The following is a 17989-nucleotide window of genomic DNA, read 5'->3' as shown; positions in this document are numbered from 1 at the left end:
GAATACCAAAATAATCCAGCTCAGTTTTATATATGAGTGTGTGAGTTTGCGCAGGCCATGCCAGGTTATTTTTGTTTCCTGTCGTCTCAGCACCTGTCTGCCCACCTGCGACGAACCCACCATTGTGTGCGTTTGTGTGTGAAAGAGAATAAACAATATATTTCAATCCAAGAAAATACATTCACATTTCACATTTGAAGAAAAATGTTATTTATTGTCTATGCCATGACACTTTTAAAAAAATGTACAAAATGTTAAATTTTTAAATAATTATAAACTTAGTAGGTTTTAATCTCTAGTAGGCTATTCCATCCACATGTGGATTTAGACTAAATGTAGGCTACTGTAAGGCTGGAAATTAATTTTCTTCATTTGTAGTCTTGCAATATAATAATGATGGTGAACCCGCACTGTAGTCCCGATCTGAATAATGATTCGCTAAACATAATTTCAGATCAAGACTTTAATTCGCGAAATGATTCGCAAACCCGCTCCGAAGTCCCGATCTAACCAGCACGGAAGTCCTGGGGCCTCATTTATAAAACTCCGTAGATTTCATCCTAAAAGTGTACGCTCAAAAGCTAGATTTTGCGTACGCACAAAAGTTTTCAGATTTATAAAACCATGCGTATGCCAGAACCTGCGCAAAATCCCTTTATAAATCCCAGTCAGGGGAAGATTGTGCGTACGTGCATCTCCACCCCGTCTCCTCCCTGAAATCACCATATATGGAGCTTACAACTCCTTGTTTTACTATGCATAACCTCATCTGCATATCATTTCCATGCACATTCCCATCCACGTGACACCATGTTTAACACCGTCAAAGATAAAAGACATTAAGGAAGTATGAGATACGGACTATAAATGCCATTTGTGCCATACATTAATTTTTATTTCTAAAAATCATCCAATATCCTTATGTTTTAGAATAAATATATCAAGATAAAAACAAAAATAAAAACAAAAATTGTTTAAAATAGTTATCAGATAAATATTTTAGAATAGAGTTGATCTCATTCTTTAACACTGGCTAAATATTAGCCTATTTCAATTGTTTTTATCAATTAAAATCAAACAAAATTTATGCCGTTTTGCTGATAACGTGAATATCTTTTAGTTATTTTAAGTGGAAACAGATAGGCCTATTTATTGCAGTGTAAAACTGTCTGACTCGGCGCGTCACTAACAAAGTTTTCTTCAAGTTGTAGCCTTCAAATACAGCGGTACTTTTCATAATGCTGTAGAGATGACTTCACACAACATCAACACCTCTGTGCAGCTGCGGTTGTACAGTAAGATATTATCATTGGACCTATTCAAACTGGATAATGGACCGTTCGATCACTGAATCCAGAAATGTCCGCCATAATATTGAAGTAAGTGTGCATCATTGATCATTGTTCTAGCTAAAAAATATTTTCTCATAACATGAGATCTGCACTTCAGTTTAAAAATGAATTATTGTGCACCTATAGCACTCCTCGCTGTCAATAAAAGAGGAAAAGTGATCAAGCGCATTTACTACAAATATGTCTAAATTCATATCATTTTGGTTTAAGTTCTGCATAATTACTTTATGTAATTTCAGTCCTTATCTCCATATGTGAGTGGACTATTTAATGTAAATGTATATATCGACATGAAAACAGAGCTTAAAATCATTGTTTTCACTTCATTAATTTTCTCACTCAAGGAAAGAGTTCGTACGCATGGGTCAGAGTTTCTGCCCCTTGTCTTCCAGGCCAGCTCGTACCACCTCTTCTGCCCCTTGGCTATCTGATGTTCTCCACGAACATCGTTCTAAGCTCAGGGGCAGGCTGCTGAAAGAGTATGGCGCAAATCACAAAATCCTACTGACCTTACACCTCTGTTCATCAATTTGCACTGGCTACAAGTAGCTGCTCGCATTAAATTCAAGGCATTTATGTTTGCCTACAAAACCACCACTGGCTCTGCACCCCTTTACTTACATTCATTACTTCAGACTCATGTGCCTCTAGAAGCTTGCATTTTGCAAGTGAACGGCGTATTATTGCGCCATCTCAAAGAGGCACAAAATCACTTTCACAGACTTTTTCATTAAATGTTCCCTCCTGGTGGAATGACCTGCCCAACTCAATCCGAGCAGCTGAGTCCTTGGCCATCTTCAAGAAACTGCTAAAAACACATCTCTTCCATCTTTATTTGACCCTCTTTAACTCTAGCACTCCCAATTCTATTTCTATTCTTAAAAAAAAACTTGTCCATTTTAGACGCATTCTATTCATTTACTGCTTGTTTTCTTAAAAAAAGAAAATAACACTAGCTTTTCTAATCTTTTTGTATTCTATCTGTTTTCTTTTCATTTATTATACAATTAACAAAAGCAAAAAAAGGCCTCTAGTATTGTGCACCTATAGCACTCCTCGCTGTCAATAAAAGAGGAAAAGTGATCAAGCGCATTTACTACAAAGATGTCTAAATTCATATAATTTTGGTTTAAGTTCTGCGTAATGACTTTATGTAATTTCAGTCCTTATCTCCATATGAGAGTGGAATATTTAATGTAAATGTATATCGACATGAAAACAGAGCTTAAAATCATTGTTTTTACTTCATTAATTTTCTCACCCAAGGAAAAAGAGTTCGTACGCATGCGTCAGAGTTTGCGTGCAGGTGCCCAAATTTTCCCGTCAAGTTTGTTTTTATAAATCCCACCTTTTGCGCAGGAAGTGCCGTACGCCTCTTTCAGGGCTGTTTTTGTGCGTACGCAACTGTTATAAATGAGGCCCCTGATCTGATTCAAATGACTCATGCTCCAAAGTTACGATCTGATTCAAAAGATTTGCGAACCCGCCCCGAAGTTCTGATCTAAATCAAACGATTCGTAAAACCCGCTCCGATGTCCCGATCTAAATCAAATGATTTTCGATACGGGTTCTGATTGGAGCGCTTCGAAACAGTGAATCATTTTGCGATGCAGTGGTTACCTTATTCGGAGTTTCAAAAAGCTCCATTTCACCCATCACTATACGTGTTTTTTTTTTAAATAAATAAATAAATAGATAAATAAATACATTTATTTATTTACTTATTTTAGTATGGAAATACCACGCTATTTTGGACTTTACTATATGGTTGTATTTGAAGACCAGACTGAATGGCAATCACCAATCATAATCAAATGCGTCCTTTTAAAACTGGTTTAAAAACCTAATTTTACAGATTTGCATTTACGAATATCCGTGAAATTGAACTGTTTTAACCCAGTTTTTTTTAAGCCTGATTTTATTTCTTATTTACTTATTTTATAAAATATTTTGATTACGTTTTATTTGCTTATTTTTTATATTGGTGCTATACAAATATTTATATTTATTATACTTTTATTTATTTTATTTTATACTTTTTGTTTTATATTTTATTGTATTAAAATGACTATAGGCTATATATATATATAAGTATATATATATAGGCTATAAGTATATAATAATAATTATGTTGGCCTATTACAATTATTTATGATACTACAAATAGGTATAATTTTATTTTCATTTGAGTTTAAATTTTGATGCATTCTCATGGAAAATAAAAAAATATACACCCATAATAATAATAATAATGAAAAAATCTTAAAATATTCTTAATATTCTTAAAATATCTGTAATTGCTCTATATCAATTAATATTAATATATCAGAGTAGGCCGCCATGATAATACAATCTGATACCATTCGTACCATGGTAAGTTTGATCAGAGGATCACATCGGGACTCTTTTGTGAGGTGTCACATGACTCCTGCGGTAACGTCACGCCCGTGTGTCTGAAAGCGGCGGAGCTGCGACAGCTCCCGTTAACGGTGCGCGGAACGAGCCCCGGTCAGACGCACGCACACTCACGCGCTCCAGCATCAACAAACACCGCCACGCCTGCGATTGCGCCGCTGCCTCAGCACCGGACGGCGCGTGAAGTGACTGACAGCTGCTCTCACGTGAGAGTCGCGCCCTTGCGCTGCAGCGCGAGCCAGGAACCGACGCCAAGCAGCGAGCAACGTGTCTTCATCATCGGCATCCTCATCCTCCGTGACCGACAGCAGCGCAACGGGAGATGGAGAGCAAAGACAAGAGCGCCGGTGAGCGACTGACGTAATTTCACCGACAGGGCTCTGTGTGTGCGTATGTACATGAGTGTAAGTGTGTGTGTGTGTGTGTGTGTGTGTGTGTGTGTGTGTGTGTGTGTATTCATCTGCAGATGTTGCGTTAAAACATCCTGATGCAGCAGAAATGCCTCTTGCATGGGGTTCGGCCAGGGAAGGGTGGTCTTCCTCCACACATCACATTCATCACAGTCCTGTGTGTGTGTGTGTGTGTGTGGCATCGAGCTGTCGATACATCGAGTTCCTTCACGTATTGAGACACCTGTCTGCGTCATACAACATGTTTTTCGGTGTGTAGCTGATTGTTTTTGTCTGTTTACACCAGTTTATTGATTTTAGAAGTAGTACAGGTGGCATATGTTGATGTTCTTCCATGCAGTCATCAGCATTCAGGATGGGTAGCGCTTTCACTTTACTGCACCCGGATGTTCAGAGGAAATATATAGGAATATTTCACTTGTGGTATTTATACGTGGTATCGTATAACCCTCAGTCTAGTTACTGCACCGGAGTGTGACGTTGCTGTGTTTTATGGCCCAGTATCCAGCACTAATGAATGGATTTGGGTCAGTCTGAATCTGATATATGTAGCTGTTCATATGTGCTGTAAATACAGCGGCCCCAAAACCTATATGGCTCTCAAAAATCTTCTTTATTGGCACCTATGGTTTTGCGAGGAACCTTTGGAAGTTTCCATTGCACCGAAGGCTCTTTAAAGGTTCTTAACATTTTTCTTCACCAAGGAAAAAATGGTTCTTCTAAGAACTGTTCATTGAAAGGTTCTTTGGGGAACCCAAAATGGTAGATACACTCTTAAAAATGTTTATTCAAAAGTGCTAAATAAAGTGCAGCCAAATGCTGCAGGATCTTCTCTCAGAAGTAACTTTTTGCATTGTCTTTTCAAATCAATTAACCGCTGTAGCAATGGTTTTTAGTGAATGTGCTTTGAAGCAAATTAAAAAGTGCATGAACACAAGTCTATGTTCATGAGTTGCTGCGTTCTAATTTATTAGCACACAGTAAGCTAAAAACAGGCTCTTTATTGGCATTGATGAAGAACATTAACATCCATAGAACCTTCCCATTGCGTAAAAGGTTCTTTATAATGGAAAAAGTTTTTTTTTTTTTACAATTGTTCACCAAGGAAAGTGGTTCTTTGTGGAACCCAAAATGGTTTTTACACTCTTAAAATTGCAAGTCATGCTCAGAACTGCTATAATTAGATGCAAAATAAATATCAAGCATGCAAACAAATGCTGCTGATCTTTTTTCAGAACTAAAAATCAGATCAGTTCATTTGTGTGGCAGTGATTTTTAGTGGATGTATGAAGCAAGTTAAACCTCAAAGTGCATGAACACAAGTTGCTGCCTTAATTCTGTACACCTTACTTTTTAGTGTGAAGCGAGCTACGCTCTTAAAAACAGGCTCGTTATTGGCATCGATGGTTCCATGAAGAAACTTTAACATCCATGGAAGCTTTCCATTGCACGAAAAAGGCAATTTATAATAGAAGAACTTGTTCTACGCAAAGGAAATTTTTTTTTCTAAGAACTAATAACTGAAAGTTTCTTTCAGAGAACCCAAAATGGTTCCCCCTTTTGCAATGTTTCATTTCAAAGTGTATAAATCACACTAAAAATGGTTGAATGTCTATAATTAGATGCAAAAATATCATACATTCAAAAAAAATGCTGCAGGATCTTTTCTCAGAATTTACTTTTTCCATTGACTTTTTAAATCAATTAACTCGTGAAATAGTCATTCTTATTAAATGTATGAAGCAAGTTGTCCGAAACATGCAAGTGCATGAACACAAATTTATTTCCACGAGTTGCTGTGTTCTATTCACCTACATTTTTAACAAAAGTCACACTCAAAAATACTTGAAAGTCTATAATTAGATCCGAAATATCAAGCGTTCAAACAAATGCTGCAGCGTTTTTACTCAGAACTAACCTTTTACATTTAATTTGCAAATTAGTTAGTTGGTGTTGCACTGATTTTTAGTGGATGTATTGTGGTCAGTTATGACCAAAACATAAAAGTATGTGAACAAACATGATTTCAAGTCAATTTTCATGAGTTGCTGCATTCTATCATCTTTTTTCTTTTTTTTTTTTTTACAAGGAAGTAAGCTACGCTCTTAAAAACAACGTTTTTTTTAATGGCATCTATGATTCCATGAAGAACATCCATGGAGAATGTCCACACTTATAAAAAAAAAAAAAAAGGGTGTTTTCGCAGTGATGCAACAACTATTTTTGGATCCCCAAAGAACCTTGAAGTGATCAGTTCTTAAAACAACAACATTTTTATAATGTTGAAGACATTGAATAATCCGAAGAACCGTTTTCCACTATGAAGAACCTTTTGTGGAATGGAAAGATTCCATGGATGTTAAAGGTTCTTTATGGACAAAAGGCTTCTTCAGATTATTAAAATGTTCACACAAGACAAAAAATGGCTCTTTTTAAGAACTGTTCACTGAAAAGTTCTTTGAGGAACCAAAAATGGTTCTTCCAAGTATCTGAATACCTTGTGAGGCCACTATCTATAACACAAACATATATCCTTAGCAGTGCATTGAGAAGGAAGGTTCGATGGTGATTGTATATGTTGATCTGTGTGCTTGTAAACTGATAGTTAGTCGGGTGATACTCGCAATTGATTTTGGCTTGTATTGTCAGAAGGCGAGACAACAAAGCAAAACACTGGAGGAGTGAATCAATGTCAGTATATTCTTTTGCAGTCTGAATTGTTCTTTATTGTGCCTTGGCTGCATTTAAGGTCGGCGGGTGAATGTTATATTTAGGTAGTCTGAGACTTAGACTTGATAAATAAAGTCTGGTCCACATCGCAGTTTATTCCAGCTAAAAACGCCCACTTAAACAAGAAGAGTTCCCAGACTGCTGCAACCAGCATCACCACATGAAATCTGTTTGATGCACTTAGTAATAAGTGAACTAGATATCCACTATGTCAGACAAACAAAAATACTATGGTTGGTCACTTTACATGTTAGTCAGATTGACAGAAGTGGAGGTTCTTGATCAAAGTAAGCTCAGAAGTGTATCAGACTTTATTTATAGTCAAAAATCGTGGCTAAGCAACTAAGCAAGACAGTGATCTAAACAGAGGCTTTAGATGGGTATGTTGTGCTGCTGTGCCAGTGATGGTTGTTCATTCGAGTACAGGTGAATGCTGGGAAATGGCGGGTCACCTGAGAGCACTTTGTTTACCATCTCTCAGGGATTTTAAAGGTGCAGTGTGTAATATATACACTAGCATTCAATACTACAGTTTGATCACAAATACACAAAAAAGCAGTAATATTGTGAAATATTATTACTATTTCACATAACTGTTTCAATATATTTTATAATTTAATTTTAAAATGTATTGAAACAGAAAAGTAATTTTTTTGAAACATCATTTTGTAATTCCTGTGCTCAAATCAAATCATTACTCCAGTCTTCAGTGTCACATGATCTTCAGCAGCGTTTTTACTCAGAACTAACCTTTTACATTTAATTTGCAAATTAGTTAGTTGGTGTTGCACTGATTTTTAGTGGATGTATTGTGGTCAGTTATGACCAAAACATAAAAGTATGTGAACAAACATGATTTCAAGTCAATTTTCATGAGTTGCTGCATTCTATCATCTTTTTTCTTTTTTTTTTTTTACAAGGAAGTAAGCTACGCTCTTAAAAACAACGTTTTTTTTAATGGCATCTATGATTCCATGAAGAACATCCATGGAGAATGTCCACACTTATAAAAAAAAAAAAAAAGGGTGTTTTCGCAGTGATGCAACAACTATTTTTGGATCCCCAAAGAACCTTGAAGTGATCAGTTCTTAAAACAACAACATTTTTATAATGTTGAAGACATTGAATAATCCGAAGAACCGTTTTCCACTATGAAGAACCTTTTGTGGAATGGAAAGATTCCATGGATGTTAAAGGTTCTTTATGGACAAAAGGCTTCTTCAGATTATTAAAATGTTCACACAAGACAAAAAATGGCTCTTTTTAAGAACTGTTCACTGAAAAGTTCTTTGAGGAACCAAAAATGGTTCTTCCAAGTATCTGAATACCTTGTGAGGCCACTATCTATAACACAAACATATATCCTTAGCAGTGCATTGAGAAGGAAGGTTCGATGGTGATTGTATATGTTGATCTGTGTGCTTGTAAACTGATAGTTAGTCGGGTGATACTCGCAATTGATTTTGGCTTGTATTGTCAGAAGGCGAGACAACAAAGCAAAACACTGGAGGAGTGAATCAATGTCAGTATATTCTTTTGCAGTCTGAATTGTTCTTTATTGTGCCTTGGCTGCATTTAAGGTCGGCGGGTGAATGTTATATTTAGGTAGTCTGAGACTTAGACTTGATAAATAAAGTCTGGTCCACATCGCAGTTTATTCCAGCTAAAAACGCCCACTTAAACAAGAAGAGTTCCCAGACTGCTGCAACCAGCATCACCACATGAAATCTGTTTGATGCACTTAGTAATAAGTGAACTAGATATCCACTATGTCAGACAAACAAAAATACTATGGTTGGTCACTTTACATGTTAGTCAGATTGACAGAAGTGGAGGTTCTTGATCAAAGTAAGCTCAGAAGTGTATCAGACTTTATTTATAGTCAAAAATCGTGGCTAAGCAACTAAGCAAGACAGTGATCTAAACAGAGGCTTTAGATGGGTATGTTGTGCTGCTGTGCCAGTGATGGTTGTTCATTCGAGTACAGGTGAATGCTGGGAAATGGCGGGTCACCTGAGAGCACTTTGTTTACCATCTCTCAGGGATTTTAAAGGTGCAGTGTGTAATATATACACTAGCATTCAATACTACAGTTTGATCACAAATACACAAAAAAGCAGTAATATTGTGAAATATTATTACTATTTCACATAACTGTTTCAATATATTTTATAATTTAATTTTAAAATGTATTGAAACAGAAAAGTAATTTTTTTGAAACATCATTTTGTAATTCCTGTGCTCAAATCAAATCATTACTCCAGTCTTCAGTGTCACATGATCTTCAGAAATCATTCTAATATGCTGATTTGCTGCTCAAGAAACATGTAGTATTATTATTAAAATAGTTGTGTGGCTTCATATTTTTGCAAAAACTGTGACACATTTTATTTTTCAGATGAATAGAAAGTTCAAAAGAACAGCATTTATTTGAAATAGAAATACTTTCTAACATTATACATGTATTTACTGTCACTTTTGATCAGTTTAATGCATCCTTGATGAATAAAAGTATTAATTTCTGTTTAAAAAATACTGTTTTGAATGGTAGTGTATATAACAGATGGCTCATTTTAGACAGTGTTGGTGTTGTACAGTGGAGATGTATTTTGTTATGGTGTGTTTGCATGAGTCTATCAGCAGGTGGCGTATACAGTGAGAGAGAGAAAATCTCAATCAGAATGATTTGCTGCCGCAGGTGCATCAGAGACACACGCAGTAAAAACATTATATTGTTAAAATGAAACATGTATCAAGAGCATGTCAAAGTGATTTCTGATGGACATGAAGAGAAAATCTCTATCTGTGTGAACTCTCTTTTGCTGACTTTTCTGCCATCTATCTATCTATCTATCATCATATATAAGTACTAAGACACAGAAAATGCGATTCTCCGGATCTGTCTGAATCTCTCTTCACATTCATATCATTGTGTTCTTTGTTTTTCTTTGAGTCGTTACTGAAATCATTGATTTGTGTGTGTTGTGGCCTTCTGACCTATTCTCATCAATAACACTTAAACAACACAGGCTTTACACAATTCAACATGAACACATATATATGTGACCCTGGACCACAAAACCAGTCATAAGGGTAAATTGTTTGAAATTGAGATTTATACATCATATGAAAGCTGAATAAATAAGCTTTCCATTGATGTATGGTTTGTTATGATAGGACAATATTTGGCTGAGATCCAGATGCAAATCTGGAATCTGAGGGTGCAAAAAAAATCAAAATATTGAGAAAATCATCTTTAAAGTTGTCCAAATGAAGTCCTTAGCAATGCATATTACTAATCAAAAATTAAGTTTTGATATATTTACGGTAGGAAATTTACAAAATATCTTCATGGAACATGATCTTTACTTATTATCCTAATGATTTTTGGCATAAATGAAAAATGGATAATTTTGACCCATACAATGTATTGTTGGCTATTGCTACAAATATACCCCAGTGACTTAAGGCTGGTTTTGTGCTCCAGGGTCACATATAATACTTGTAAAACATTATTCTACTCACACAAACTCACATAAAAGGGAAGTTTTATTTGTCACACTGTATGTGTGGTGTGTATGCATGTATTGTACTGCATTGTCCAATCATTAGGCCGACGAGGCGTTCCCCATAGCGACCCCTAGAGGACGCAGTTCGAAGTTCCCATGAAAGGGAACATCCAGGAGTTTAGGACGGTGAATCTTTTAGTTGACAGTGAATTGATTTGATCCATGATTCATTGGTTTTCTTTTTTCTATTTTAATTATTTGATTCAGTAGCTTTTCAAATTGCTATATGCTTTTTATGCCTTTTTTGTTAAGGCAATAAAAAGAAGAATGACAAACCACTTTATTGTTTATTGCACCAAAAGTGACTGAAAAGGAATATCATTGAGTACATTTATTGAACATACAGGCCATTTGGAATCAGTGCTGTAATTGTTAAATAAATCTAAAATTATAATTATAAAAAATTATTTTCAATTGAAATAAAGCTGAAATAAAATACAATTATGAATATTAATACTAAAATTAATATTAGTTAAAAAAGTAACAGAAAATTAGAAATGTTACCTTGGCAACTAACTGAAATTAAGATAAAGTTGAAGTACTAAAATTACTAAAATTAAATTAAAAATTAAATATAATAATACATATTTGTATATATACTTATATACTTTAATATACTTATAATATAAGTGTATACTTGTGTGTATATATATATATATATATATGTATATATACTTGTATAATAATATAAGCTATATAGAAATATTAAAAAATGAGTAAAAATGTCAAAAGCACATAACAAAATAATTAAAACATAAACTACATTTAAAAGAAATACCTTAAATATAAAAATAAAATATCATTCAAAATATTAATAAATACTATAATAGATATGTAAAATATAAATAACTCTAAAACACCAGTGCTTGGAATATAGTAAATAGTACAAGACAAAAATAAACAACATACATGAGACTTTTTCAAATGTGTATTCCAGTACAAATGGTAATCAGTAACTTTTTACAAAATAATATTAGCATTGCAATGTTACTTTTGATCAGTAGCGTTATCAGCAGTTGCCTTGTGCTCAAATTACTCATTTAATTGCCAACCAACTCACAGATTAATTTGTGCTCATAAATATGTATTCATTGCATGTTGCATATCACATATGCAAGTAATATTCCTGGGAAGACTACTATATAATCAGTTTATGGTGTTCAGTCTGCTCTCAGGTTACCAACCGCCAAAATCTGCAGCGTAAACTGTGTCAAGTTGCTTCATCTGATTCTGATCTGCTGACGTTCAAACAAGCCCGATGTGTCATTGAAACCCTTCAACACATGTGAAATAATGCTTGTGTGTGAGAGAACCTCACATCTCTTCCTTCTTAAATCCCTTCCTTCCTTCGTTTTATTTAACCGCGACTAATGATGCACAGAAAAGCATTTTATTGGCTACTCGGTTACAAGTTGCTCTCTGGAATATCATTGGTCAAAAATCAAATATTAAACTCCAGATATGTTCTGATTGGCTGCGATTGAGTCCCTATGTGCAGCGTTTTCACTCTCAATGAGGACAGCAAAACTAGTTGACACTTAAAGTTGGTTAGGACACACTGTTGCTATAAACCTGTCCTGTAGTGTTGTGTTACACAGCCTTGTGTACCAGAATGATCCTGCTTGAGACCGAGATCAAAGAGTGTAATATTCCTGAAGAAAGCTGCTCGATAGCATGGCACCATGAAGGTCTCGTGCTTCTGAAGCCATTGAGATGAATGGGAATGGATAGAGAACTCCAAAATGTAAAAAAAAAGAACTAAAGGAAAAATTATAAATTGAATGCAACTTGATGCATTCAGATTTTTGTCTTCATAATTTGTTAGTTGATTCGATGTGAAATGCCTCATTCAGCCAATAAATCCATTAATGGATTTGGATGGAATGGATATCATGCATTGCAGCATGAATAATTTATGCGGTTACTGTTATAGGATTATTGTTTGGCTGTTTGCTGACTGTTGTTGCTGTTTTGGCATTATTTTCAAGTATTTGTTGTGTTGTGATGAGCTCATCTTTTTCATTGATTTGTTGATTCTCACTGTTCTTGAGGTTTGTCTGTCAAGTGTTGAGGTCTATATGCAACCTACTAAAACTGTATCTCAGATATCTTGGTTTGTAAAGTGAATGCACCTTCAGAAACATAATATAGCATAGTGTCCTATAAAACTAAACTGTGAAAAATTACTTTGACGTTTACGGTTTGCAAGAAAATGCTATTTCTTTTTTTAATGTGTCACTTGCTGTTCTTTGTAATTGGTTCTGAAATTTACTAGCAATTTCTGAGTTTTTTTTTAGTGTACATACATATATATGACTACAAAAATGATGGATCAGTAATTTTACTAATAAATCTGTACACTGGAAAAACAATGGGTGTAGATACATTTCTTTTTTACTTTGTACTTGTAACATTATTTCAAAGTAAATCTTACTGAAAACGATAAAAACTATTTTCACTCAGAAATTGCTAGTAGATTTCACAAATACGACAAATTGAATTAATCGTAAAATTTTGCTGTATTTTCTTGTAAAACGTACTCCAATAATCATACAACTTAGAAATTTTTTTTTTTACAGTGTGTGCAGTATGCAACAATAAATATTTTACACAGTACTGAGTACTTTGTCAAGTTTGATTCATTATCATCACATTTAAAATTCTATTTCGTGTAGAAATGTCTGAACTTTCTGTCACTTTCTGAGTGAATCTTACAAAACATTAAATGTCAAATTTTAAGAAAAAAATATTTTGCATAACAAAAATTCTTACTTTAGGATCATTTTATTTTAGGTTTGTTATTTTAAAGTTTATTTTCAAACAGTAACACAAAATAATAATACAATTTGTCTTTATTAACCCTATAAACTGTATCATATGTGATACACAATTTTAAGGCCTCTAAATGATGATCAAAGCTTTGCTGTTAAACCTCACAATCACACACACCATCTACTACATGTCTTTTGCCATCTATTTGATAGTAATATTTTAAGATAAATGCTTACTGAAGCAACCTAGGTCCAAAATAATTTTTACAGTGTATTTGTGACTCAAAAGGTCCCATAAACTGGAACACATGTAGTTTTTTTCTTCAGTGCAAGTATTTTAGAGCCCCCTGCTGGTCAACAACAGCAACAGCACAAACTTCCATTAGCAGTTTGATTTTGCACACAGACACAATTACAAACTCTCTTCCATGACGACACACATTCTCCCGCAAACACACACGTTTACAGCTGCAATTAACCCTGCGCTTCTTGTGCAGTCGAGCTCTCTGTCCGTGTGTGTGTGTGTGTGTGTGTGTGTGTGTGTGTTATGAAGAATCCTCCAGCTCAGCACTTTGAGTCTGTAAACAGCATTATAAATAGCTCTCGCTCTCAGTAACACCAACTTATGCTCTCAGAATAGACGCCTGCGGCTCTATTACGCATGCGGGACGCACAGATCCCGTTTCTCACGCCGGTGTTTCTTACAAACTCTCTTAATTACTTTTGATAGATCGTGGTTTGAGACAAGTGTCCGTGTGTGTTAAAGGTAGCTACAGACAGCATTATAGAGACACCGCAGATGCACATGACCTTTATAAAAGATCAGCTTGTCATAATAAAAACACACACGACTAATGATGCACACAAACTCTGCACAGAGACATTGGCTGCGTTCGCAATAACCTACAAGCATACGACTCTTACTATTTACACAAATACACGGAAAATGTTTAGTACACAAGCAGAGTGCACTATATCCATCATGCAATCCGCTCGATTTGACTTTTCACTTCCAGTGTCATGCATGCAAGAGAATAAACAGGACTAGATATTAACATCTCCCTTCTTTGATGCTCAAAAATGTCAATTTTAATCTTTAATCACATTTTCCCTCACATAAAATGTGAAACAAAAGAAGATCTATTATTTTACTTTGAAGTGTTTATACACCAATTTATACAATTTGTGCTGCATTTAATTTATACTGACTTTAATAAATGAATACATTTTAAAAATAATACCCTAAAATAAAATGGTCCTAAAGTAGGCTGCATTTTTATTATGCAATATTATTTTTGTGCTGCATTTAATTTATGCTGATTTTCATGAAGAGAAATTGCATTACAATGTTGTTACGGTTTTAAAATATTACAAATAAATCTTAAAATCTTAAAAATAAAAAAGTCTCAAGTTGGCTGCATTTTTATTTTGCAAATAATAATTTTCTTAAATTTTGACATTTTTAACGTTTTGTAAGATTTATCCAGAAAGTGCCAGAAAGTTCATACATTTCTAAACAAAATTAAAATTTTAATCTATAATCACATTTTACCTCACATTTCTCACATGAAAGGTTAAGCAAATAATGATGTTATTTTACTTGCAAAGAATTTATAAACCATTGTCATGCATTTAGGTTTTGCTGATTTTAATAATAAATAAATAAATTCTAAATAATAAATAAATAATTTTATTATGCAAAATAATTTTTCATAAAATATGACATTTCATGTTTTGTACGATTTACCCAGAAAGTGACAAAAGGTTCAGACATTACACAAAATTAGATTAGAAATGGGGGGTATTTCTGAGATTAAAATGATTTAAGCTGGATGTAGCAAGGTTACAGTACTGTGTGAAATATTCATTGTTGCATACTGTAAAAAAATATTTATAAAACATATTATTGTACTTTTACAAGAAAATATTTATTTTTTCTTCAAAATTTCACTTATTCAATGTGTTACTTGGCATTTCTTTGTAATTATTTCTGATATTTTTAACAGCTATTCCCTAGTGAAGATTGTTTCTACACCATTTTTTCATTAATAAGCAGTATATAGTATTTACTTCTAGTAAGTGCATTGAGCAGTAAGCAGTGCATTAGTGTTGCATTCTGAACCACACACACACACACGTCTCTATTACAGACAGACACACCCCTCTCGCACACACACACACACATTTGCACAGGCAAATATCAGGGGCGCACAGACGGTCACTCACTCGATGACACTGTTTTACATACAGAGAGAGACACAGACAGACATACAGGGAGAGACTCATTTTGATAGATCAGGCACACGTTTACAGGTCTGGAAGTTTTAAACACACCATTCACACACACACACACACACACACTCAGACGTGTGTGAAAGACCATGACGCGTTACTGTAGTCTGTTCCGCCAGCTGCTGTCTCACGGCAGTAAAGGAGAGGAGGAGGATGAGGAGGAAGGCCCGGTGAAGACCATCATCCCTGAACTCGGTCAGTCTCTCTGAAGTCATTAGAGCTGCATTAGTGTCAGACCGGCTGACGGTAATGACTTTGTCCTTTTCTGATGCTGTTTACAATGATTTCAGTGCATGTTCTTCTAAAGAAGTTTGTCTTTTATTATCTTTCATCAAACTTTCTCTGCCTCTGAAATGATTTTATTTTCTGCTGATGTAATTATCGCTGTGTGGGTGTAGAGAATAATATTAATCAATAATATCACAGCCTTATGATCACAGTCTAATCAAATCCTGCTGGATAATGTAATGTTCCGCCCACATCACTTCCTGTTTAATATTCTGCTTCTCCCAGAAATTTGGAACTTTGGGGTCTGTTATTTATTTTTTTATTAATTTAATACTTTTATTCATGAAGGACGCATTATATTGATCAAAAGTGACAGTAAAGACATTTATAATGTTACAGAAGATTTCTATTTCAAATAAATGCTGTTCTTTTGAACATTCTATTAATCTGTGAATCCTGAAAAATAAAATGCATCACAGTTTCCACAAAAATATTGGGCAGCACAACTGTGATAATAATCAGAAATGTTTCTTGAGCAGCAAATCAGCATATTAGAATGATTTTTGAAGGATCATGAGACACTGAAGACTGGAAAAATTCAGCTTTGATCACAGCAATAAAATACATTTTAACATATATTCACATAGAAAAACAGTTATTTTAAAGTGTAATAATATTTCACAATTTTTACTGTATTTTTGATGGTGCCTTGGTGAGCAAAAGAGACTTTATCAACCCCAAACTTTTGAGTCCTATTAAGGGTGTTTAATGCGTTGTGGAATGTGAGTGCTGTTTCATGTTGTTGTTAAAGGCACAATATGTAATTTTCGCCACTAGAGGGCACGTATTCAGAATAAACAAATAGACAAAGGCGTAGTTTGATGACGCCGTGACTGAGTGTGGAATCATGGGAGTTGTGGTCTTCATCCCCACAGCCGATGCAATCCGACGGGACTCGGGGCAGAAATCATGTTCATGGATGAGCTAATGATTTATTAACGTAGTAGAATGAAGCAGGATGAGGCTGAAAGCCGTCGAAGCGAAACGAGGCACTGAACGAGCGCGACACACAGCTTGAAAGCAGCGGAGCTTTTATTATGCCACAGTCGACTGCTTCCGCTGCTTCCGGTTGTGTGTATGTGGTGTAAAGCAGCGCTGTTTTATCATACTAGATACATTTGAAAGTTCTGTTATAATGCTACTCTGTGCGGTCGTCACCGGTCTATTAAAACGCACAACATATTAAAGCGTCATTTACTCCCGACATCTGAGCCGCTGAAGACGCAGTGGATTACGTTTGTTTTTGAAGGGAATGCTTCCCCGATCTGCCTAAATGCGTTTATGTTCGTGCGAATCATTCCTGATCTAGCTTCACTTACAGCAGAAGTGAGTATAAGGTTTTTTTTATGAATCTTTGCAATTGCCTTTCCTAATAACATAGTTAGCAAGTTTCGTGGCTAAAGTAAACAGTCTCTCCGAGCACGGCTCGTCACCCCACAGAAGAGAGGGGCGGGGTCTTCTTCTTCTTCTTTTGTGTTTGTGTTTCTATCTATCTATTTATTTGTGTCTGTCTCTATCTATCTATCTATCTATCTATCTATCAAGTAAACAGTCTCTCCGAGCACGGCTCGTCACCCCACAGAAGAGAGGGGCGGGGTCTTCTTCTTCTTCTTTTGTGTTTGTGTTTCTATCTATCTATTTATTTGTGTCTGTCTCTATCTATCTATCTATCTATCTATCTATCTATCTATCTATCTATCTATCTATCTCTTTGTGTCTGTCTCTATCTATCTATCTATCTATCTATCATTCTGTCATTCTATCTATCGTTCCATCCGTCCGTCTGTCTATCTATCTTTCTATCGTTCTATCTATCTATCTATCTATCTATCTATCTTTCTATCTATCTATCTATCTATCTATCTATCTATCGTTCTGTCATTCTATCTATCGTTCCATCCGTCCGTCCGTCCGTCCGTCTGTCTATCTATATCATTCTATCGTTCTATTGTTCTATCTATCGTTTTATCAATCTGTCCATCCGTCTGTCTGTCTGTCTATCTATCATTCTATCGTTCTATTGTTCTATCTATCGTTTTATCCATCTGTCCATCCGTCTGTCTGTCTGTCTATCTATCGTTCTATTGTTCTATCTATCATTCTATCGTTCTATCGTTCTATTGTTCTATCTATCGTTCTATCCATCCATCCATCCATCCATC

General features: G+C 35.0%; 1 protein-coding gene across 2 annotated transcripts in view; it reads left to right on the top strand.

Annotated features, from left to right (window-relative positions):
* Positions 1-3778: 3778 nt before the first annotated feature.
* LOC107670129 (fibroblast growth factor 12-like) overlaps positions 3779-17989 on the top strand; it is a 54315-nt gene continuing 40104 nt past the window's right edge. Inside the window, exon 1 of one of the 2 annotated variants that reach the window (XM_016462640.1) lies at positions 3779-4114. In XM_016462640.1, coding sequence (XP_016318126.1) covers positions 4090-4114 — 25 coding nt within the window. In that variant the 5' untranslated portion in view covers positions 3779-4089. Of the gene's footprint in view, positions 4115-15467; positions 15735-17989 lie in introns of those variants that run through there. The other variant, XM_016462638.1, reaches the window with a different exon arrangement.

This window comes from Sinocyclocheilus anshuiensis, unplaced genomic scaffold (assembly GCF_001515605.1).
Source record: "Sinocyclocheilus anshuiensis isolate Anshui unplaced genomic scaffold, SAMN03320099.WGS_v1.1 scaffold48, whole genome shotgun sequence".
NCBI lineage: Eukaryota > Metazoa > Chordata > Actinopteri > Cypriniformes > Cyprinidae > Sinocyclocheilus > Sinocyclocheilus anshuiensis.
Note: the sequence above shows the minus strand (reverse complement) of the source record. Positions and strands in the feature narration are given on the sequence as shown.